General features: G+C 39.1%; 3 protein-coding genes across 7 annotated transcripts in view; 1 reads left to right on the top strand and 2 right to left on the bottom strand.

Moving 5' to 3' along the window:
• Window positions 1-79: 79 nt before the first annotated feature.
• LOC115795198 (chemokine XC receptor 1-like) lies at window positions 80-1522 on the bottom strand. Its single transcript, XM_030751010.1, has 2 exons — window positions 1365-1522; window positions 80-1185 (listed from the first exon to the last, which is right to left on the bottom strand). The coding sequence occupies exon 2, from the start codon at window positions 1173-1175 to the stop codon at window positions 141-143; it is 1035 nt and encodes a 344-aa protein (XP_030606870.1). The 5' UTR covers window positions 1176-1185; window positions 1365-1522; the 3' UTR covers window positions 80-140.
• A 47-nt stretch (window positions 1523-1569) lies between these two features.
• LOC115795199 (chemokine XC receptor 1-like) lies at window positions 1570-5809 on the bottom strand. Its single transcript, XM_030751011.1, has 2 exons — window positions 5781-5809; window positions 1570-4302 (listed from the first exon to the last, which is right to left on the bottom strand). The coding sequence occupies exon 2, from the start codon at window positions 4276-4278 to the stop codon at window positions 3238-3240; it is 1041 nt and encodes a 346-aa protein (XP_030606871.1). The 5' UTR covers window positions 4279-4302; window positions 5781-5809; the 3' UTR covers window positions 1570-3237.
• An 840-nt stretch (window positions 5810-6649) lies between these two features.
• Window positions 6650-25250, top strand: part of fyco1b (FYVE and coiled-coil domain autophagy adaptor 1b) — a 35331-nt gene continuing 16730 nt past the window's right edge. For 2 of the 5 annotated variants that reach the window (XM_030751584.1, XM_030751581.1), the window contains exons 1-8: window positions 6650-6764; window positions 7367-7451; window positions 8335-8441; window positions 9484-9609; window positions 10998-11104; window positions 15274-15417; window positions 17600-17696; window positions 17796-20228. In XM_030751584.1, the coding sequence (XP_030607444.1) occupies window positions 7391-7451; window positions 8335-8441; window positions 9484-9609; window positions 10998-11104; window positions 15274-15417; window positions 17600-17696; window positions 17796-20228 (3075 nt within the window). In that variant the 5' untranslated portion in view covers window positions 6650-6764; window positions 7367-7390. The other 3 variants (XM_030751582.1, XM_030751583.1, XM_030751585.1) reach the window with 3 other exon arrangements.

The raw sequence follows: 25250 nt of genomic DNA, 5'->3' as shown, positions 1-25250 counted from the left end.
CTACAAAAACAGGGCAGTTGAGAAGAGTATATTTTTATGCACATGCAGCGTTTACTTGCCACATTAAAAACAATGGATGTATGTAATGTCAAGGGAATTTGCAAAATAAAAGTATTTACAAATTTAATCAATATTTAATATCAAGAGTGACTGTTTAATGCAGTTCCATGCAAGTTGTGCAGTTCCAACTTAACAGCAGAGCTTTGTGCTGTGAAAGTTACTTTCTGACTGACAGAAGTGAGACCCATGTCTCTCTCCCTGTTCTTCCTGCACACATTTTCACAGTGCAACAGTTTCAACAGATGCTTTCGCAACTTCTGTGAGAGCGTATACAGCAGAGGGTTCATACAGCAGTGAGAATAGGCAAGTATTTCACAGATATGGTAGGCAATATCCAACCGTTCCTGTGCCTTACAACCTTTGGGTCTATAGAGAGACTTGATTAAAAGCAAAATATGATATGGCCCCCAGCAAATGAAAAAGGCTGCAACAATACACAACAGCACAGCTACAGTCCTGTGCTTTTTTCTGTTTAAAGCTCGCAAAACTGTCTTGAGGATGGCAGAATAGCAGAAAATAATGATGGCAAATGGGAGGAAGAATAAGAGTGATACTTGGAGATAATATCCAAGTCTGTCACTAGAGCTGTCCTCGCAATAGTTAACATCATCAAAGTTTTCCACTTTTACTTTCATAGCATCGTGCAGGGATGCTGAGATGCTGATGGCCCAGGCAGCTATGCAAGCACCAACTGCATACTTCTTCTTTCTTCTTACGTAGCTTAGCCAGTTGTGCAGCACCACGGTAATGAAACGATCCACTGTCATTGCAGTCAGCAGAATGACACTGCTGTACAAACCAACAAAGAATGCAGCAGTCATAAATTTGCAGACAAAGTCCCCAAAGACCCAGTGGTGGAGGTGATCAGTGGCCCAGAATGGAAGTGTGAAGGTGAAGATCAAATCGGAGCAGGCCAGGTTCAGGATAAAAATATTTGTGACACTTTTCAGGTTTTCATACATGAAAAGAACACATAAGAGGAGACCATTGCCTATGACACTGATGATGAAGATCAAGATGAAGGCAGGACCAGTGATAGCTGGAAAGTCAGTCTCACAAAGATATTCAACATGATCGCTCACTCCGTCATCAGCTGTTGTGAAATTGTTTGCCATTGTCAATTTTCTAGAAAACATAAACACAAAAGTAGATTTGTTTTAAAATGTAATTAAACGCATTAACTGAGCCATTCTCTATAAACATACAAAAACTCTTGATTTTAGTTTTAATATATTACGTAAACCATAAACAGTAATTAAGTACCAAATTAGAAGAGTAAACACAGCAAGTACTGATCACCTTACCACAAACATCAGGCTGTCAAGTCTTGGGTTGAATTGCACAGTGATGGAACAGTTGTGATGCTCTTGAGTTAACTGATAGTTCCTCTTCTTGTTTCACATTAAGTCAAAGATACTCCCTTAACAAAAAGATATTAAAAAACTTGGGAAACCTTTTTTTTTTTTTGCAAATGAAACTTGAACAAAACAAAAAGTATGTTTTCATGTTTATGTCATGTTTTCATTGGTATTTGACTGTCTAATCAAAACAGACACAAAAATGCAAGTTCTTCTTTTGTGAAGTATAAAAATTCATGATGATGATGCTGATATTAAAATGTGAAAATATTGTGCTGGAAAGGCATCATTTACTGCTGAAATCTGGACACATTAAAAAAGTTTACAAAACTCATTGATAAGATAACATAAAATAAAGCACAAATAATCAAAGTGATGTAGAGTTCTGAATTATCTCTAAGAGCATATACAGTATAACCAGTAGCTCAACATACTTTTGAAATTGTTACAGTAGTACAGCAATGAAAAGCTCTTTAATGTACAGAAGAATGTCCAGTAACCACAGATAAGTACATGAAGAAAGTGTGATGAAACAGGATATTACACATCACTACAGAAGCCTCATGCTTATTATTCTCCTTTTTTTTTCTCAGCTTTGCCTTTCCAGTAGCTGGTGTGACTCCACACTGACCCCAGAACAGCCTGAATTTTCTGTGTTCCCACCATCTGAATAATAAACTCTTCAGGCTTTGAATTAACATTAATATTAGTAGCTTCCAGTCACTTTAATTCTTGCTTGTTTATTACACCATTATCTTTAAACTCTAAAGCTGATGTGTGTTAATCCCAGGAGATCGAATGTTTCTGAGATAGTCAAACCAGCTATTCTATCAAATTCCTCTCTGGTGTTTGGGCTGAATGACTAAACCTGTTGAACATGTCTGCATGCTTTCATTACTGAGGGCTGAAGATATTAAGGAAGCAATTGTAGTTTGACAATGATGCAGCTTTATAAGTATCAGTTAAGTCCCTTAATATTAATGCTAATCATATGATATGTTTAACTGGTGTAGTTTTACTATGTTCCTCAGTATGTTTTGCATCTTGCATCTTGCAAATGTTCGTATATACATGTTAAACTGAATGATTAATGCCAAGCAATAAGCAACCTGATCAACAGTAATCAGTAATAATCAGTAATGTTTGATTGCAAAACACAAAGTAAAAAAAGGTCCAGAAAATGGATGTTAAAAAGCCTCCAAAATCTGACCCGCTGAGAACTAAGACTAAAAATGCTCACTGATGACACTATATTCATTTCACACACTTTAAAATATTTCTTGTTTAGTTGCATCTGGGTTGTTGACAAATGTGAGCAGGATGACCTGATACATGTCGAGGTCTGAAGAACGAGAGAGGAGAGTGTTTTAAGAGTGTTTTTTTCCACAACCATTAGGTTATGTTACGGTTTAGGATTAAGGCCAGCATAATTTATTTTTCCCAAACTGGTTGGCTTGTTGGTTGACTGTGCTCTGCAGAGACTATACTCACCTGATGGGCAAATCGATGGGATGTATACTTTATACACCCTTACTCACTGCTAACTAGATGTTTTCTACATATGACTTTCCTGCTCCTTTACCCTCTTTCCTGCCAATTTCTACCTCCAAGAATGCTCCAAATAGATAATACAGAAGTTAATGTTGGCTATTCCAATTGCAGACTACAAGAGTAACATTGGGGATAATTGTTTTGGGAAATTATGTTGGCAGTTAATTCCCAAATGAAACCAGATTCAAAAGAACAATGAATGCCTTTTAGAAATTTGGAGAATCAACTGTATTAATGAATTAGGCTCTTTCTTCCGGTTTTCACTTTATCAAGGCGCCATGGACAAGTCTTCCCCACTTGTTACTGATGTGATTGTATGCCGGCTATGCCTATTGCGAAAACTGTTGTTGTTGCTGTTTTTGTTTAGGCCCAAGCTCTTCAGCATTTTCTTCAAGTGGCTTTTGAATTTAACCCCCACAAACACATAAAACACAGGGTTGAGACAGCACTGTGAAAAAGCAAAAAGCCGGCTAATCTCGAAGGCATAATCCAGTCTTATGCTTTTTTCACACTCTTCCTGTATTGCATCACTTTCGCTGGACCAGTAAGAAAATGACTGCAGAAATATCACCACATTGTAAGGTACCCATCCTACAAGGAAAACAACCATGAGAATAAAAATGAGTTTCAGAGTTTTGTTTCTTCTTCTTTGCACAGGATGAAGTAACCTGCACAGGATATGAGTGTAGCAAAACATGAATACCACTGAGGTCATTATAAAGAGGATGTTTTGCTGGTAGATACCCCACAAGCTCCAGTAAGAATCTGTATATACACAGTAGTTTGACTCTGCAACTTTGGTGAAAGCGAAAGCTAGACTTGAAACCAGGATACTAATTACCCAAATGATCACAGATGCTACAGTACTGTAAAAACCTGTGGTGGACACAATGTCAGACAGAGGATTCATAACAGCTACATAGCGGTGGGCAGTCATCAGGATGAGGAGGATACCACTGCTGTAGAAGCCAAGGCAGAAGATAAAATTGACTATTTTGCATGCAGACTCCCCTAAAGTCCATCCATGCATGTTGTAGTAGGCCCAGAAGGGCAGTCCTGCTGTGAAGAAGAGGTCTGATATAGCCAGGTTCAGGATGAATGTGTTGGTGAGGGATTTCAGATTCTCATACTTAACCAGGATCACCAGGACCAGGATGTTGCCAAAGACACTGAGGATCACCACAATGGAAAAAAACACTGGAGTGAAGATCGCTCCAAAGTCCATGATGCTTGTTTTGTTGCATATTTCATCAAGATAGTCATAGCTGGTGGTCAAGATTCCATCAATGGAGTAATCCATTGTATCCATTTTCTTCAAGCATGAAGAGAAAATCTAAATTAAAAAAAAGCTTTGTTAGACAGGTGTATCAGCTAAGTCAAATTACGCAGTCTTACTTAAGGGATGATAATATTACACCCCTTTTTGATGTATTAATTTTTGCTTTAAATATTACTGTTATTATAGCATGTTTTGCTGTAAAATTTGCTTATCTTGTGGAGTGTGTGGGTTTCCTCTTGGTCATCTTTCAATTACAGCATAATGCTGTCTGATGACTGAATTACTTTAATCACTGGTCATTGTGTGGAAAAGAAAAACAATTATAAATAATCAAAGATTTAGAAAAAAAAAGTTTGGCAAAAAAATGTCATGTAGGAAACAGCACAACATGAAAAAGTATTTAAAATAATTCAACAACTTTGGACAATCTACAGATCTCACTGTGAACTGTTTAGAGACTGTTTTCTTTAATCGTGTTAAAAAGAAAAGGGTATTCTTTCCCAAAATATAAATACTTTGCTTATACTTTAAAATGTTATCATTTATTTAAAGCATTATTTGCCATTTGCTTGTAATTCTGTCATCTAAATATGTAAATTTCACCAATCTAAGTAATATTAACTGCTGAACTGCCTGTCAGCTACATCCTGATAAATGCATGTGTAAATGCTGGAGTACTGTATGTAATCAGTGCTGAAAAGCTTAATAAATGCCCTGTTGTTTAAAAGTATCTGTTATTTAATGTTTTATGAAAGCCATATGTTAACACAACAAGTATCATGTAAAAAAAAAAAATCACATTATAATAGTGGTGTAATGATAGATGAAATTCTAAGTAAATTTTATCGTACCATGCAGAATAAAAACAAGCTACTCAAAGCAATTTTCTAATTTAACACAAAGGAAGTCCAAGTAAAAATTACTACCAAATTCTGAGCACAATTTGTGTGTTGCTAGTAGAATTACTTGAGTAATTTTAGCAAAAATCAATTCTTGGTAGTAAGTCAACTTTACTTGAAGATTTCCTAATTAAAATTTACAAGGAATTCTGCATTGAAATTATAGGTTTTTTTTTTTAGTTATTTATTCTCTTGAATTGTTTTTTTCTTCAGGGAACTAAAGGTGTCATCAGTGATCAAAAAGGGGGGAAAAGGATTTATTTTAGCTGTGTTTTGTTACTGAGTTGATTTTGTCTTGTCAGTTTATAAGTGTAACATTGTTCTTGAAAAACTAAAATAAAGTATTCTAAAAAAAAAAGGGGGGGGGGGGGGGGGCACAAGAAAAGGCCACAATTATATTCAGTGCACAAAATGCTGTTGTGTGTTCTGTGTGCATGGGCTGATTAATTCATGTGCACAAACAGATCAAAATCTGCACTCAGTTTAGTGAAATGCACCTCTGAAATATTTTTCCCCTCTGTGAACACTGATGGACTCTGTACACAAAACCCTAAATTTTAATTGTGGTGTTGTCAAAGTCAACCTCAGACTCTGACTTTGATTAAAATGAAAGAAAATGGAATTATACTGTACCTGCACAAAGGGGGAGTACACTCCAGGGTCCTCAGCAAAAGTGTCAGTGAGAGCTAGGTGAGTGTGGATTTAAATATCATAAAGGTGAACAGAAACTCAAGTTTATTCTCGGTTCATCCACCACAAAAAGGTTGCAGGGCATCTTGGTTTCACACATGGAAAAATACATGTTCCTGAAAATAGCGATGTATACACGTTTCATATATGTGAATTTACCTGTTTTACCTGTAACAGGTGTGACTGTTTATTGATAAACATTCATTACCATAGTTAAATCAAAGCGATTTAAAAGATCCAATGGGAAAATGATATATAAATATCAATATCCTGCATCAAAGGTTGTTGAATTTATTAATATGTAACCCGTAGTCAACACCGATGACACTTGATGGCACTTGTTAATTAATGTAACCTATACAGAGCAAGCTGCTGAGCATTAAGTAAATGCTAAGCAATAAGTAGAACAGAAAAGTCAATAATCAAATAAATGTACACTGATTTACTGTTGTTTTTGTTTTGTTTTTTTGTTTGAGGGCATGTGCTTGTGGTCATTCTGGTATTTTTATCCTTATGAGACTGCTGGACTAACAGCAAGAGCACATTTTTTAGGCCTCTGAGAATCCTAAATATTTACTGGTAGTTTTGTAATCCTTAATTTTATCTTTGATTTTGGATACAGCTGCTCCCTTTATTTAAGTAGATTTCAAATAGTTAAATTCTTAAAATGTAAAAAATGTTTTTAGAAAACTACTGAATATACTGTACTTGTTTTGAACTTTAATTTTGAACTTATTATGCATGTATATGCAACACGTACGTTTCAGCTTTGTTTATTTATGCTGTCTCTCAACCAAACTAGGAGAGACTTTCGCTGTAGCTAGTGGCTAGTCAGCCGTCAATCATTTACAGAGCCCGCCCCCATCGGGAGCAAGTTTCTGCTGTATCGGTGACAAACTGGACCCTCCGGACAATTTTTCACATCAAGTACGTGTTTCGTGTTGTGATTGATTTAACACTGAAGTGTTTCTTCTTATTTACAACCTAAGTACGACAGTTAGGAACAGAAACCGAGATTAAATAAAGCAAGAAACGAGTCGCTGAGAGCAGGTGCATGTCCGTCCTGTAGCGCTCGCTAAGGTTTTGACAAATCGATGTTTATGTCGCGGTTTGTTGCGTTTTAAAGTGAAACGACTCAACTTTTCGGGGTCGTAATGGCGACGGTGGATAAATCTAGACAAATCTTGTCTCAGCGCGCTGTGACAAAGACGCTGTAGCTACAAATGGTGACCTGTTGTAATGATGTTGTATTCGTTTTTGTACACATGCAGTCACATTTCGTAAACTTTACAGATAGTGCCTTTTCATCAATGTGCGTCTTACAGCAGTTCTAGCTTTATGAATCTCTTGCTTTACAGAGGAGTGAACTAATTTAGGACAGCACCATTTTATCTTTACCCCCCGACTGTTACCGCTTTGGCACAGGTTTATAATCGCTTTTTTTGTGTGTGTGTATTCTTGATAACTCGTGAGAGCATTTCTGAAGCATGTAAAATAACTTGCATTTCTGTATTTTTAATCCTTTGGAGAATTTGCCTGAGTACATCCCCACAATGGCCTCCACCTCATCAGTTGGGGATAAACAGTTGCAGAGGATAATCAGAGATCTGCATGGTAATTAAGCTGACCACACATACAATAAACCACATATGTGCATTACAGTACATTACCCTTAATGTGTGCCATGCAACATGCATGAAGTATCTTCAGCCAAAGATTTTTTTTTTATATGTAAATGTTTTATACTTGATGCACTATACAGTGACCAGCTGCAGCATTAAAACCACCAGACAAATGCAGTGTAGGTCTCCAACAGCCACCAAAAGAGTTATGACTTAGCTGAGCTTTTTTGGCTGGAGCTCTGGGAATGTGGTGTAGGGATAGGCATTGACATATGGATCAGATTTTGTCCAGTCTATCTGAATGCAGTGCCGCTGAGCTTTTCAGTTCCTTTACTCATGACACATTGGAGTTTTTGCACACCTGATTCACACAGAAGCTGTTTTTGGATTTGGTACTGTAAAAGAAAACAATGGTTACAGTCACATTAAAAATGAAAAATCTGTGCAAGCTGTCTTTGTTGCCACACAGAAAAAAAAAAAAAATTCAGTTTCAGTGAAGGAATCAATAAATCCCTGTAAAGGCTTATTGGTATCCAGCCCTACTTAGGTCTTAATAGATAGACCTTGTTGCTGTATATTCCACTGAGTTTGGAGGCCAGGTCAATGTCTTAGGATGAGTTTTTTGGTGTAGCTTATCTTGCTGAGAGAGGTCACTACCATGGGGAGCATGCTTGCTCTGCAATGGTGTTTAGGTGTATCTCAGTAGCATCCACTTTACCTGTCCTGTGGTTTGAATTATGCGGCTGGTTGGTCTAAATGTCACAAAAAATATTCTGGGACAAAGAAATGTGAACAGATTCTCTCTTTGCTATGTCTACACAAAATCATATATTGGTGTTTTGTATAACAATGCATTTTTTTTTTTTTTTCTGTAGATGCCGTGATAGAATTAAGTAAGGAACACAGAGAGTGTGGTGAACCCATAACTGACGACAGCGCCAACTTGCACAAGTTTTTCTACAAACTAGAATACCTGCTGCAGGTATGTTGTTCTGTCAAAGAGAGGAGCATTGGGTGTAACAGAACTCCAATAAAATATCTTTTGTATTTTGTATCACCGTATGATTCAGTTTGAGTTTGAAAGTGTACCAGCTATGAGTTGCAGCTATGCAGCTAATGGTTGAGCATGACTGACCTCCCTTTCTCCACTTCCCTGATGGCCTGTGCTCACACTGCCCTTAATGATCGGAGCCCAAGTAGGCATTTCGGTTCCTCCCATCTTGTGCTTGCTCTCCCTCTCTTTCATGCACCCCAAATCACTTTTGCAGTTTCATGATTTTATGGTTTTTGCAGCTTAATTGGGGGACCAGTGAGAACACCGGCTTGTCACGTATTTGTTAATTGCTTAGCAGTTGTTGGAGAGACAGTTGCCTAGGCATAGCTAGTTATCACACTATGTTCATACCGAGTCCAACCGTGTCTTGGCCCCAGCTCGCCATCCCTTTTCAAGCAGGCCAGGGCACAGTATGCCTAATCACACCAGGGCATGGCACACAGCAGTCACACTCAGCAAACGCTCTCAGGGACGGTACAAGTTGCCCAGTGTGAGTACACCATTATCTTCCCTGGGCAGTGGCTTATTTTGATGGGATTCCTATATAGCCAGTGGATTTCCTAAGAAAGGGAGCCATTTCTGTCTGCTAGTGATTAGTTGCAGATGCAATAACAAAAACCCTGTTTACCTGCATTCAGCTAAAACCTGCTCAAACATGACTTGTCAGTGCTGCACACCAGTATTCTTAGGTTGTGAACCCTTAAAATGAAACCTTTCCGATGTCTTATCACTGGTTTCCTGTATTTAAAGATTATTAGTAGTGATACCAGTGAGTAATTTCTTTAATCTGCTTAAGCTGTTCTTGTAAGTGACCAGAGGTGAAAGTCTGAGTTGAAAAAAGTGTACATTTGTGTAGCAAAACTATCTTGAGTTATATTAACAGCATATTTTTAGATGGTCATGTTGTACAGTCCACATTAAAGAATACATTGTTTGGTAATGCAGTAATAAATGTGTTTGTGTTTCTTAGTTTGACCAAAAAGAGAAGACAACCTTCCTTGGCCACAGAAAAGACTACTGGGATTACTTCTGTGACTGCCTGATTAAGATCAAGGGAGCTAACGATGGCATCCGTTTTGTGAAGTCCATCCCTGAGGTAATCCTCCTCTGCAGCACACACATGCTTAGTCACCCTTTGTGCCTCAGTCCTTCCATGGCGTGCAACACATGCACATACATAGAAATACACAGTGACTGTATAACCATGGAACTAATCCTCTGGCCAATCAGGTGTGCTAAGGCTCAGAGCTGCTAATTCACATACTGTCTTACACCTGTACTGTACCACCTGTATTATTTCTTTCTCACTTTCTGTCCTGGGAATTCACACTGGTGAGCTTCATACTTAAATAACTGTGATTTATTCCTAGTTAGTATTGTATTTTATTAGTTTCCTGTTTATCTGTCAGTGATTTTATGTGATTAAGTGATTTAAAGAGTGGTTTAGAAATCAAAGTGCTCTTTGCTTATGGGTTATTGGCATGCGGAAGCCATGCAAACACCATGAAGTAACCAGGATATTTCATAATTATTTTCTGTAGCATTGAAATAGACATTCAGCACCCTGTTTTGTAAGTGGAACTTCAGTTCCTTATATTAGTCAGCTTTTACCATCAAATATTTGTTTAGAAAAATCACTGAAACTAATCCCTAATCATAAATATTATTAATTTCTTAAGTTGACTGTTTATGTAATTTTTTTTTATAGCAAACCTTGTAGAATTTTAACTGTTTCCTAGCATCAGAGAGTTAATTATTAAGTATCCACTGATTTGTTATCATGAGGAAGACAGATTTATGGATTAAAGTTTCTGCAGGGACTTAAATTGGTCATTGTGTTTATCTTAACATAACATCTGACTGTTGATTAATAATTTAAGAAAACTTAAAAAATAAATAAATAAATACATTAAAAAAATTTTATATATATATATATATATATATATATATATATATATATATATATATATATATATATATATATATATATATATATATAAATTTTTTTCCCCTCTCTTTACTCTTTTTGTTTCCTGTCACAGATATAAAGATGTCTCCAGCTGGTGTCCTTCTGGTAGATCTGTGCATCTGTTGTCTTACTTAAATCCCTCCATCTGCCAATGTATTGGAGAGTCTGGGCTTACAAATAGTACATTTAGTCTCTATATGGTGATCACCTTTAAATATAGACATCTTTAAGCTGAACTGGGATCTTCGTAGTAGCTTGGCCATTTAACATCTTTGTGTTTTTGACTGTTGCACAAAACAACAGACAGTTAAACTCTATGATGAACATATTTGAATATTTACTGAAATAAAAAAAAGGAGGTGCAGTCACAGTTTCTCAGAAAGTAGAAATCGTGTTAAGTCTGACCTATTTGATAAGTTGGATAAGAAACACGCTGAGATTAGTCCACATAGCAGTGAGTTGCTGTTGTTGTGAGTGTGTTTCTGACTAAAGTGTATATTTTTGTGTCTCTTCAGTTGAAGACGTCACTGGGGAAAGGACGGGCCTTCATCCGCTACTCACTTGTTCACCAGCGTCTCGCTGACACACTGCAGCAATGTTTTATGAATCACAAAGTCACGAGGTGAGACAACAAATCAGCTCAAATTCAATAACAATGTGTTATGAGCACTTTTGTCCTGCAACTGTTACTTTGCTATCCTGAGTGATTTTTAGCCAATAACATATTTGTTTTCAAGATGTGTGTTTTACTCCAGTGATGTGCTCTGTTGCTTTGTTTTGTCTTAGGAAGTGTGACTCTCCCTTCCTTTTTTATGTCCTATTTCTCTTTTTCCACTGAAATCCCAGAAGAAAAATGACTTGACCACAGACCCATGCACTACTTCTCAGTTCCTTTCTTTCTCAAATCAAATGTCAGTTTTATTTTTGCTTTAAGAAAAGAAAAGAAGAAGTTTATTGTTGTCAGCACAATAAAACTAAACATAGCAGTTTATATCAATAACATGAATATCAGCAACATTCTAATTTTGCCCATCTCCCTTCACAGGAAACAATAATAAAAATTCAAAGAAAATAAAAGTGCAATTTAAAAATTGAAGCTGCAAGCAATATGTAAGTTGCAAACATAGAAATTAGTTAAAACAGACCTCAACTTAAAAACCCAAAGCGGATCAGCAGTGAGGCAAACACATTGGCTCTGGTGAGCATTGTATCAGAGAGAGTATTTCACTCTTATTTAAACACAGTTGTCCTTTATGGCCAAGGTATTTTACATTCAGCAGACATTCAGCTTAGTTAGCAACCTCAGGAATGGAGCTGAAGTAGTTTCGTTGCTTTGGTGGTGGATTGCACCTTCCACGTTTGAGCATATAATTCTTCCACCTTAGGGGGTGATGCTGGACCAAAAAATATGAACTATGACAAAAGTAAAATACCATTTTATAGGGGCTTTTGTTCTGGACTGAGCATGAGTGCAACTTAATTGAGTTAAAAATTTCCCCGTTTCCAGGCTGTATGCTCAGCTAATGGAAGATAAGCTAACTATATAGCTGCTGATTGTAACATCAGAGTTACAGTGCAAACATGGCGACAGTTTTTTTTTCTTTTCTTTTCTTAAAAGGTGTTCTCTAAACTGTCAGACTATTATTTTATGTTTTAATTTTGTGTCTGAACTTTGCCTGATTGGCATTTACCATAGAATACCAGAATTGGCAGGTCCACCAGTGGCACCCATTGCTTTTCACAATTGAGAGCAGGTTCATGCAGAGCACATGTGACAGACATGAAAGGGTCTGGAGAATCCGTGGAGAACATTATGCTGCCTGTAACATCGCTCATCATGACCGGTTTGGTAGTGTGTCAATGATGGTCTTGGGAGCCATATTCATGGAGGACACAGACCTCTACAGGCTAGTGAATGGCACCCTGACTTCCATTAGATATTAGGATGAAATCCTTGGACCCATTGACAGACGCTATGCTGGTGTAGTGGGTCCTGGGTTCCTCTTGGTTTTAAATCCAATAGAACACTTTTGGGACATTATGTTTCAGTTCATCTGACGTTGCCATGTTGCATCTCCGACTGTCCAGGAGCTCAGTGATGCCCTGGTCCAGATTTGGGATGAGATCCCCCAGGACACTATCCATTATCTCATTAGGAGCATGTCCCAATGTTGTCAGGCATGCATACACAGTGCAGAGGGGCCATACAAATTACCATTTTGAGTTGCTGCAGTGAAGTTTTAAATAATTTTTTTCACTTTGATTTTTAGGTTGTGTTTGAATTTAGCCCTCTGTAGACTGATAATTTTCATTTCCATCAAACGACGTGGCATCCTTTCATTCCTAGCACATTACTCAGTCCATATCAAAAATCATGCTGGATATCTGGATATCTACCAGCATGATTTTTTTCATTGAGATCTCATGTGTTTTTTTTGAGCTGTATAAAAGGCAAAAACAGTTTGTACAATTCTAACGAACTCGAAAGTCAATTTTTGGTATGAATCCCTTTATTCTCCAACACAGCTTGAACACTATCAGGCAAGTTTTCTTGGAATTTCTTAGTTCTTTCACTGGCTCCCAGTGATATTCACAATCAAGTTTAAAAATCCTATTATTATCATCTAAAGCTTTACAGGCCCCTGCTCATAAAATTAGCACAAAAAAAGTGAGGGAATTTGTGTTTGCTGACTGTTTCCTTGTTGTAACAATGCTTGGCAGTAAATCTTATACCCTTGGAAAGCCTGCTTATTTCCCCTTAAATGGTGCCACAGTTGTAAGGAAAATGCATTTGTGAGTTGTGCAGGAGAACTGAGTATGAAAAACTTGACAAATCTTCTCTGCCAGTGCCAAACAGCTTATTCTGCTATTTACTCTTGCTTTGAGCTTCTGGTACCCCAAGTGCTAACAATCAGGTTGTCGTGATTGCAGGAAATCTCAATGCAGAGAGCTATTTAAATTCTTCAACCAGTGGCGAGAGCCCCTGTTCTGCAGGATTTAGATGTGTCCCTGATCCAGCACACCTGAATCAAATGGCTGAATTACCTCCTCAGTATGCAGTGAAGTTCTCCAGAGTCCTGCTAATGACTTCTGTATTTGACTCAGGTGTGTTGAAGCAGAGACACATCTAAAACCTGCAGGACAGTGGCTCTCGAGGCCTGGAGTTGAAGAGCCCTGCTCTAAGATGATAACGCTCGCCCCCACAGAGCGGGGTTAATCAGAGACTGCCTCCAGAATTTGGGAGTGGAGAGGATGGAATGGCCTGGCTGTAGTACTGACCTCAACCCCACTGAATAGAGTAGTGGGATTAGCTTGAGCATGCTGTTCGTGCCAGAGTGATCAACCACATTAGCTGGCTTGTAACAAATGCTGGTTGAAAATTGGAACAGCATCCCACAGCAGTGTGTGACCAGCATGAGGAGGAGGTGCAAGGCTGTTGTGGCTCTGTATGGTTCTTCCACATGCTGCTGAGGCCCCTGTTTGTTAAATAAATAGTTAAATTGCCAATATGTTTAGTTTCTTCTGACATCAATCATCCAATCCAATAAATTACACCAAAAAAGAGTCAATATCAGAATAAGCTGTTTGATCAAGGTCTCCTATTTTTTCCACGCCGTCACATTAAAACCAGAGACAGTCACATTTTTGAGGTTGCAGCGCCCAAACTTTGGAACAGCCATCCTCAGCTTGGGTCAGCTGAGTCTGTGATTTGTTTTAAAGCTCTCCTGAAAGCACATTTTTATAGGTTAGTTTTTCTTTAATCTTCTGCCCATTATTTTGGGGCCTTAGTTTATATCTTTTTGCATTTATGGAAGTGTGCGTGTTGGAATGAATGTGTGATCGTATGGTTGATTATGTATCTGTATATTGGAACATGTATACTTAACTTTAATGTGTGGTTTTTATTCAAAGTGTGAAGTTCTTTGTAACTCTGTGTTTGGAAAGGTGCTATACAAATTAAGTTATTATTATTATTATTATTATTATTATTAAGTAGTCTTCAGGAATTATTCTCCAGGCTTCTTGAAGAACATGCAGAGCTCTTGGAGGATGTTGGCTGTTCCATTCTCTGTCAAGATAATCCCACACCTCTTCAATAATATTGAGGTCCAGGCTCTGGGGAGGCCAATCCATGTGTGATGGCACCCCTTTGTGTGCTTTTCTGTTCAGATCTGGCTTACTGCTTTGGCATTATGTTTTTTATTCTGAAAGCTGTTGCCAGTCAGATGTTTTCCAGATGGTGGATCAAAATCTGATGGTATGTTTCTGTACACATAATTCCATCAAGTTTGGCAAGATCCCCGACACCACTGGCTGACATGTAGCCTCCACTGTGTTTTACAGATAGCTGTAGGCTCTCACTGTTGTACCTCTCTCCTGACCTCCTGTGTACAAATGTTTCAGCAACCAGCAGATGGATCACCCGAAGGGCTAGTTCCATCTCTCAGGACCTGTGTTAGGTCTTTGCTGGACAGACATGACTTTCAGATACTGTTCATCTACTGTAGCTAGTTTTTCAGGCCTGCCACTTTTAGCCACTGCCAGAATTTTATGTCTATCAGACTGTGTTATCTTTGTTATTTTTCAGATTGCTGCTCGTAACTGATTCTATTTTTTATTCTTTGTAACATTTCCATTTCCTGTATGGGACCAGTTTAAGATTTCTGGCTTTAATTTAGCCAGTTTCTTTGCAACTGTGTGAAGATTTGGTTGGCCAAGTAAAAATAAGAGTGTATCCTTTATTGTTTTGTGTTTAATGATTTGTTTTGTTTTTCTGTTCTTCCAATACAGTGACTGGTATTATGCCCGGAGTCCATTCCTCAAGTCTCACCTCACTGCTGACATAATCAACAATCTTTATGAACTTAACCAGATCCAATTTGATGTGGCAGCCAGAGGTTATGACCTTGATGCAGATTGGCCAAAATTTGCAAGGTATGTATGTATGAAGAACAAAACTTAAAAAAATAAATAATAACATTTTTTTTTTTACATTAAAAAATAATTAAAGTGAGTAAATAAATAGATCTCAGAGGGACTAAAATAACAGGGGTTAACACACCAGTTTTTTTTTTTGCTAATGTGATATTATGGTGGCAAAGTACTGAGTGTTTCACAACGTGAAGTTAACACCTAATTATCTTATCACCCTGCGCATATTCCACATATTCACAGTTCTGTCTTTTTGCTGTAGTGCTTGAGTGTGTGTGTGTGTGTGTGTGTGTGTGTGTGTGTGTGTGTGTGTGTGTGTGTGGTTGGTGACAGCGTGTGAACTTAGATCGTTGTTCCTCATGTCAGCAGCTGTGTCAAAACTTTGCATTTCTTTGTGATCAATTTACAGTCACTGTACAAGCAGCGAGCAGTTATTTAAAAGGATGATTTTTGTTGTATTGCATCAGATTATTTTTAATATCCTTGCAGATCTGAAAATTGTATGCATTGCAAAAAGACCTACAACAACAACACAAAACTGTGGTGTGAAAAATTACCTGTAAATAGCGGGATCGATGTCAAAAATTGACAAAGCAATATTTTTTAAATACGTTATGAAGGATTACATTAGACAGTAAAGCCCTGCACTGTTTGTAGTTTCTTTTTAGCAAGTGCTTCAGGGCAGGAATTTGTTCCGCTTGGCACTTCTCACGAGTAGCCTGAAATTATCTGATGCAGCCAACACACACACACATTCTCTCTGAGTGGGTGGCTAAATGGAAATTATGTATAAATTATGTATAATGTATAAAATCCAGAAAAAGTTTTACTCAAGTTACTGACCTGCTGAAATAAATTTAATGAATATAGTTTATAATGAATTTATAGTTTAAACTCTTTACTTCCACATCTTGACAATGCTTCTTGTAAGGAAGTATGATTCCATGACAGTATAGGTAAAATTGTATTTTTGGTCTTGTAACTTCCTTCCAATTTCTTAGAAATTTTTTATTCCATTTTGTACATTGTACAAGTTCATAGAAAGAATGACCATTTGGTAATGTAGGAAAACAGAAGCTGTGTTCAATTACATCACGTATAATCATGTAATAGCATGGCTAGTCAGACACAATTTTCTGCACTTGTAAAGTACAAGCAGGATGTGTGTAAATTCAGTCATGTTTTTCTACTAACAAGATCACAGTAAAAAGTGGACCACATTTCTGATCTGTTCTTCTCTTTAACATGCTGCTAAAATTGAGTGAAATTAGTTCATCAAATTAACTAATCCCATCTAAAAGTAGACTTTATGATAGCAGAACAGATTTATTTGACTTTATTAGTCATTTCTTCTGAATAAATTGGCCACTGAGTGTGGGTTTTTAACAATAACATAGAGAACGTGAGTTATTTTTAAAAACTGTAATTTAGTTACCGTATTTTTCGGACTATAAGCCGCTACTTTTTTCCCACGTTTTGAACCATGCGGCTTATAGCCCGGTGCGGCGTTTCTGTGGATTTTTCTTTAACCACCAGGGGGCTCTTTAGCAGGATATGAATCATGGGACGTCAAAGTTGGAAATCAAAGAAGAAAGCGCCAACAAGTGCTAGCAGCAGGCACAAAAGAGATTTTTTTCAAACTCCCTCATCATGGAAACCACAAAAAGAACTTCCTATGATGCCGCTTTTAAGTTGAGGGCTATCGACCTGGCACTACAGGAGGGAAATAGAGCCGCTGCACGTAAGCTCGGCGTGAACGAATCAATGGTGAATTGACTTGTTATAACTCAAATTTGGGGTTGTCTGTCCCCCTCTGCTGAGTGCCGAGTAATTGTGGAAAACCGAGAGCGGCGGAGATACCAGCGGCTTATAGCCCGGTGCGGCTTATATATGTACGTTTCCAGTTTTTTCCAAAAAATTTGTAGGTGCGGCTTACAGTATGGTGCGCTCTATAGTCCGGAAAATACGGTATATTCTTTAAATATTGCATCACTTCTTGGACTTCTTAAAAATCTTAGTGTGTTCTTGGTATTTGTACTGTGTCTAGGTGTGGTGTTTAGTTCCTCTTAACCATTTCCAAATAACACAGTTCTCTCCAGTACATTTTACAGAAAATTAGTAGAAATAAAGTGTCTGCACTGTTTGTCTTTGTGTGACCCTAAAGTTTGGTATCTCATTATCAAAGGCGAACATTAGGATCTGGTTCCTCAGCCTTCCTTTGGAAGCCCCCTAGTCGCTGCTCTAGTGTCAACAGTCTGGTTAGCAGTTATTCACACTCACAGGTACATATCTATATAGATAATTTTCCACAACAGTCTGGTTAAATGTGGCTAATGTTTATAGCCCCTAACCACTGCTCTCTTTTTCCATGCACTGACCAGGGTCAGGAGTTTTTCCCAGCCCCAGATTTGAGTCACAGTGTCCTTGATGAACCTTCATCCTGCAGCATTGCAGAGAATCTGCGGATTGAGCTCGACCAGTCTGAGCTCAGACAGCAGGAGCTTTTGGTGAAAGTTCAAGAGTTAGGCAAGGAGGCTGTGGAGCTGAAATGTATTGTAAAAAACCTCCAAGAACAGTTATCAGCTCAGAAGTCTGACAAATCAGCATCTACAGCAGCCCAAAGTAACCAAGAAACAAACAGTGAGGAAAGACTAAATCATCATCATCGTCGTCAAACCCGCAGGGAATCGATAAGCAGTGAACTTCAAGATAGGCTCACAGCTGCTGAGAACAAAAATATGGAGCTTCTTTCCAAGTTAGATGAGACTCTTAAAGAAAGGGGACAACAAACTGCCAGTTACTGCGACTCAGCCTGGAAAATCCAGGAACTCCTGGACAAACTCAAGTCTGCAGAGGAGGAGAGGTTGGAGGCAAAAAGAGAGGCTGAGGACCGAACAAGGCACTGTGAATGTCTGTCACAGGAACTAAAACTCAGGGAAGAAGAATTGAGGAACGCTGAGGAGAAGCTAGCTGAAGTAAAAGCCGGAGCTGATGATGAACGTGAGGAGGCACTCACACGGCTAGAGGAGCTCCAAAGTGCAGTCGGTCGAATTCAGGGGGCTCTGACTTTAAAAGAGAAAGAGACGGGGAACTTGAGAGCCCAGCTTCAGGACCTGCAAGCCTCACTGGAATGCAGGGAACGGCAGGCAGAGGAACTGAGGAAAATACTGCAGGAAGAGAAGGAGGAGGTAGAGAAGCAATGTAGCATGAGTAGCAGCCAGAATGAGGAACTTGAGAGCCTCATTTCAGATTTAAGAAAAAGTCTTAAAAGCAGAGAGAAAGAGCTAGCAGCTAGTTCAGAAAAAATCAAACATTTAGAAGAGCAGTTAGAAAAACTAAATGTAGAGAAAGAAACTGTGAGCTCTCGAAATATTGATGATGAAATAATTTCTTGCAGTGAATCTGAGAATACTGCTGATGACAAAACACAATTCAGCAATCTAATGGAAATAAATGCCAAGCTTCTCCAAAGGGTTAGGAAAGGTGAGGCAAGTATTACAGAGCTGACTGAGAGCAGGGCCACCCTGTTAGACCAGCTAGCTTCTTTGAGGGCGTCTGAGAAGCACCTAAAAGGTAGAGTGGAAGCGGCAAAGATGAGTGTGGAAGACAGAGAGAAGAAGCTTTTAGATGAAAACCTGCATTTGGAGGAGATGGTCCAAAAAGCATTTGTCCAGAGGGAAGAATGTGATGCTCAATTGAAGAAGCTCGAGCAGGAGAATACTGAGCTTCTAGGCAGTCAGTCGACACTGAAGAAACAGTTAGCCACAACGCAACAGGAACTGGACTCACTCACTACCAAAGCTGAAAAATTAGACATGAACCTTATAGTGTCTCAGAAAAGCCAAGCAGAGTTACTTGAAAAGCTCCAGGAAACTGAAACTAAGCTAAGAGACCAGACTGTAAAATGTGAGCTTCTGCAGGCTCGAGCAGAGGAGCTAGATAGCCAGAGTGGAGAGCTGCACGATGAAAAAGGAGCAGCAGAGAGCAATGAAAAGATGCAGAAGCTTCACAGCAAGCACCAGACATCCTCAGTGGAAACCAAAGAGACCCCATTCAGGCTGGTTATAGCTGAGGCGCAACTGGAACTCAACCTAAGGGAGGTAACCAGGCTCCAGGAAGAGGTGGTGGAGCTTAGAGCACAACTTCTGGCAGGAAATGAGGAGAAGATGAAAGCTCAGACCCTGCAGGAGGTGACAGAGGCCTCCAGAGAGGACCTTTGTGTTTTATCAGAACAACTGAAGGCCCAAGTTGAGGAACTAAACCGCCGGCATGTGGATGAAATTCTTAGATCTCGGGAACGTGAGGAGGCTCTTATTCGTGAGCGAGATGGTGAGGCACAGGCTCGAGCAGGTCTTGCTGCAGAGGTGACAGCATCTAGAGAAGAGCTTGATAAACTCAAGCTGCGTTATGATGCTTTGTGTCTGGAGAACAGTGAATCAAGGGAGGCCCTTCACAGAGCCAACACAGAGACTGCAGAACTAGGTGTGCATGTGTGCATGCTGACTGCTGAGAGTGAGGAGGCTCGACTGCGCTGGGCGGGCCTGTCAACAAGGCTGCAGGAGCTGGAGGAGGAGGCAACTCAGGAGGCAGAAAGGCTGAATTCCTGCATGGAGCAGCTGCGTCAGGAGAACCAGGAACTCCACAGTCAGCTCCATAGCACAGAGGATCTCATGGCATCCAAGGAGAAACTCCAGAAACAGCTGAGCAAGGCCCAACAGGAAACCGAAGCTGTGCAGGAGATAAACCAAGAAGAGATTCAACAACTCCGGCTGCAGCTCAGCAGCCAGGCCATAAGCCAGGAAAACCAGCTCCAGGTCAGACAGAAATAGCTATATTAAAGTATACGTTGCTTAAGTGTGTTTACGTGTGCTGCAGAATTTTATTGTTGTCTTCCCACTTTCAGCATTTTTCCTTGTGAACAAAAAATCTGTTTCCTGTAATCTAAAAAACCACAGCTGAATTTTTTACTGCAAGATTCCAGGTTTAACTTTTGTGTTCTTTGCCCTTTTATTACATAGTGACAGGTTAAGTTAGACAAGTGTGTTTTTACTGCAAATTTAGGATTGTGCATTAGTTTTTTCCTTGTAAGCCATGGGTATGTTGGACACTGTTTGTGTGAACTGTGACGTCAAGACAGCACTGGAACTATTTATACTAGCGCTTGAGACAGTTTTCTGCTGAATAAATGTGTCACAATCAGGGTTATAATAGTTTTGGATTTTACATTATAGTTTAGTTTTAGTTAGTTTTTACTTTTTTTTCTTTAATTCAGTTAGTTTTAATTAGTTTTCAGAGTGGTTTTTCTCGTTTTTATTAGTTTTTATTTTTGGTTTCATGCTTAGTTTCAGTTAGTTTCAGTATTAGTTTTAGTATTTTCATACCTAATCAGGTGCAAGATTCAAGGCGCAAAAGTGACTATTGTGTAATGAAAACTTGACAAAAGATACCGTTTAAAGAAATATATTCAACAACCAGCTGTTCACAAGACATGCTAAATGTGTGTAATATTAAGGACACACATGAACATCAACAGGGAGAAACAAAGAAAAACATGAATTCCCAAACTTAATAAATTCTACAATAAACTCCACAATAAAGTTCAGCCTCAGTGCAGTAGATTAACAACACCTACATGTGGTGTTTGACAAAAACAAACTCTTTGAAGGAGTCAAAGCTCAAATCCAGCTGCATCCTGATGTTCTCACCACCTGATGCTGCTTCTGTTTTGGAGCTAGCTTGGTTAGATGCTGCTAATTAAACTTGCAGGGTCTTTGCGGCCTCTGTACATAGTCTACGGAAGTTTTCAACCTCATGTCCACATTTATGCTTGTGTAGCTGGATTGTGTGTGTTAATTACCTTGTGGTCGTGTGCAGGTGTTTTATATGCGGTGCATGCTGGGACTTCTTTTTTGGTCCTCGCTCTTTGTGCTCAGTTTTTTGGCTGCAAACATATTTGTCCCTGTTTTTTTTTCACTTTCTTCATTCCTTCACGTCCATCCTGATAGTTTCAGCAGTCTCCTACCAGGAATTTGCTGACAGTTGTGAGTCCTTATATTGATGCTTTGATTATTATTCCTGATTGTTATTCTCTCACTGAGAGTAGCCGGAAACGCACAAGGACTAAACAGTTTAGTCACAACTTTCTGGGCTGCGTGGACCCGACAAGTAGTCCCGTTTCTCAGAGGCACAGGCCAGGTTACCTGGTAGGATCAGAGCGGTTTCTGTAGCCGTTGTGCGCTTCTCAGGTGGACTTTGATGTTGCTGGTTTTTCCTGACTGAGAAATGTTCTGCACATTTTTCATCATCCACAACAAGACTTTCGATTCTATCTGTGCTCTTGTACTCAAAGAACCTCCATACGGGACTCTGCCGCTTTCTCGGCAGCGATTACTTTGCGGACCAGCGTGGTGAGCGCACGCACATGCACACACACTCACACAGTTGTCCGATGGCGCTCCCAGCTTAAACTCGGAGAGCGGAAAAAATTATTTCATATCAATCCACAAGGCTTAAAAAAAAAAAAAAAACAAGTAAATGAAAGTCAGTTTATCGATAATTTCAGTTAGTTTTAGTTAGTTTTGTAAACTCACAATTCAGTTTTAGTTAGTTATCGTTTTTTCCTTTTAATTATAGTATTTATTTATTTCAGTTAACGACAATGTTTTTTCAATTTCAGTTTTCGTTATTTCGTTTGTTTTCGTTAACTATAATAACCCTGGTCACAATGCATCAGTGCTGATATAGAGTAAGTTGAAACAGGAAACAAAGCGGATGTTTCTACAAAGTGTTGCTGCTATCTGAGAATCTCTTTCCAGAGAATCTCTGGAAATGCCGGTAAAGACTGACCCCCTCGTGCATTTATGTCTCCAGTCCAGCTGGTTACAGAAAATCAGGTGGTACACAATGAGCAGTAATAACACCTAAGTACTCTTTTTCAGACCCCCCACCCACCAAAAGTGTACAAAGAAAATGTTTGATCTTTTTTCATGACATTTAATCTCACCTGGTTCTTTGGTATTTTAATATAATAGGAAGTATTAAAAGCTACGGAACCCCGCAAGGGACATGGGAGGGAAATAAAAAGAGAGAGATGTACTTTTCCGATGTCATGAGTTACTTTTGCAAGATCTCGCAAAACTTTTTAATTTTAGACCATGCACTTCCGTGTTAATCTTGATACAGCAGCATCCATCAGGACATTGAAAGGATCGGCGAGAGATTCCCAGCAAAAGTCGCCTTTAATTTATAATTTAGCGGTTACTGTTGGCCGTAACCACGCCAAAACTGTACAGGCATGAAGGAATGAACTGGACTGTGCTGCTCTCACACCATCACTGCTTCACTCGATCGCCACAAACACAGCACTGCCCCATCCCCCTTTTCTTCTCAGCCACTCAGCTCATAAACAACCACAGTGATGGAGGACACATACCTATTCATCTATGTCATATATATTCATAAAATAAAAGCTCAAGCTGTGTGTGTGTGTGTGCGTATGTTTATAATACCTTGTGGGGACAATTTTCCTGACATATACTACGTTGTGGGGACCAATTGCTCCTTGTGGGGACTGGAACCTTGTCCCCACAAGGGGAAACCCTGTTTTTGGGTCAGGGGTCAGAGTTAGGGCTAAGGTATGAATTGAGGTTAGGTTAGGGTTAGGGTTAGGTATGTGATGGTTAGGGTTAGGAAAAGGGTAAAGGTAAGGTTTAGGCTGTAGAAATGAATGGAAGTCAATGGAAATTCCCCACAAAGATAGCAAAACACACGTGTGTGTGTGTGTGTGTGTGTGTGTGTGTGTGTGTGTGTGTGTGTGTGTGTGTGTGTGTGTGTGTGTGTGTGTGTGTGTGTGTGCGCGCGCGCAAAAGTACATCCCTTCTTTTTTTTTTTCTTCCTCCAATGTGAATGTGTACTGCACTGCATGTACGCAAAATGTACATGCGTCACACTGTACTCAGTGGCAGTGGAGCGATTTGTCATCTGAATAGCCGGTCTTGTGCCAAAAAGTGATTTCCTGTATTTGCCCAAAAAAATGATTGCTGGTATTTATATTGTTGTAAATGACTTGCACACCTATAATCTGTCAAGCATATCTCAAACATTATCTCTTATGAATGATATCAGTTCATTTTGAGTCATAAAGAACATTTTTGTCACATGGTAGAAGCTGCAATCAGTTTTTGGCAAAGTGACTTTCATATATTCTTTATTAATAAGGGTAAAAATTATCATTGACATTTTTTCCCGAATGATCTGCCAAGAGGGCTGCAGAAATTGCAACAAAGATAACATTACAGTTCTATAAAGAGTAGCCAAAAAGGACTGGATTGGTTATGATGTAGATACAATAACGCAGTCATAAATATATTTGCAAACTAATTCATGTCTTCTTTTTATATATAAGCCCTTCATAAATCCTGTGCACCACAGCCTATTTACCAATATAAGCAAAGATAAAACATTTAAAAAAAAATCAGAAATCAATTTTTGACACAACACCGGAAACCTGAAAACTCCACTGTCACTGTGTTTTGTGTACGTACACCGCTCGTACTGCGTCCCTTTGTATGCAATGGCATCTCCCGGACCTCCCTTCGGCACCGAGGGGGACACCCCACCCCACCCTCCAGGACCTCGATTCGTCCTTTAGCGACTTCTAGCGATTTTTGAAACAGCCGACAGCACAAAAGTTGGCAACAGTGCCAGCTAGTGATGAGAGTGTGAAACTGACGCTTCGATATGTGCTTCGAACCCTGGGCTTACAACTCCATAGAACCACTGCTTCGAAGCTTGCTTCAGGGCGAAAAAAAAATCACGTGACATATGACATCCAAAGCAGCAACTGCTTCATTCTCGAAATGAATTACCTGACTGGTTCAGGTGATTCACTGACACCCCGTCAAGGAGTGAGAGCGAGACAGTCAGCCAGGTTCATACTCACACAGTTTTAGCGTTGTTACGGCCAACAGTAACTGCTGAACTATGAATTAAAGACAGCCTTTGCTGCCAATCTCTCGCCCGTCCTTTCAACGTGATGACGGACACTGTTGTATCAAGATTAACGCAAAAGCACATGGCCTTAAATTAAAAACTTTTGCACGTAACTGCCTTTTTTCTTATATTTTTTTTCTCCCCTGTCCCTTGCGGGTCTCTGTGAAAAACAGTTGAACAAACAATGTACCCCCTGCCGTACGCTTTGTATGCTTTGGAAAATGTCGATAATTGTGAATCATCCCTAAGTGCAGCATCTAACAAAAATGACATCACAGTTGCTGGTGCAAGCTGCATTTGCAAGCAAGCTTTAACTGGTAGTTTCCACCACACTTGAGCTGCAGGTTAGTGCTTCCAAAACAGTAAAGACACTGAGTAAAAGTATTTAAATTTTACTGTTTTTTTTTTAAACATTATTGAGTAGTGCCATACAGTGTCATTTATCATTGCATACAGGAGTGAATTTGCTCACTTTCAAAGAAATAAACAGTCTCGACTACCAGAAATTCCACAAATATTGCCATTTCCTGACATTTCTTGGAACGTGTTTTTTTTTTTTTGGGGGGGGGGGGGGGGGGGGGGTGCTGCCTACAATTTCCTCTGAAATAATATTAACCTCAACTTCCACAGCAGATTTTCAGTGCTGTTCAGTGTGGTGAGCTACAGACACGCCCCTGGATGAAAGGAAAGCTTATTACAGAGAAATACAGATGCATTCACATGTTCTCAAATCCTCCCATCTGCAGTACTGAAAAATTAGTATTCTTTAGAAGTTCATAGCACTCAACTGTTGGTAGACACATGCTTTTTAGAAAAAAGCTGCACAGTCTTACTACAGCATAGAC

The sequence above is a fragment of the Archocentrus centrarchus genome, chromosome 17 (assembly GCF_007364275.1).
Source record: "Archocentrus centrarchus isolate MPI-CPG fArcCen1 chromosome 17, fArcCen1, whole genome shotgun sequence".
NCBI lineage: Eukaryota > Metazoa > Chordata > Actinopteri > Cichliformes > Cichlidae > Archocentrus > Archocentrus centrarchus.
This window is presented reverse-complemented; position numbering and strand designations above follow the sequence as displayed.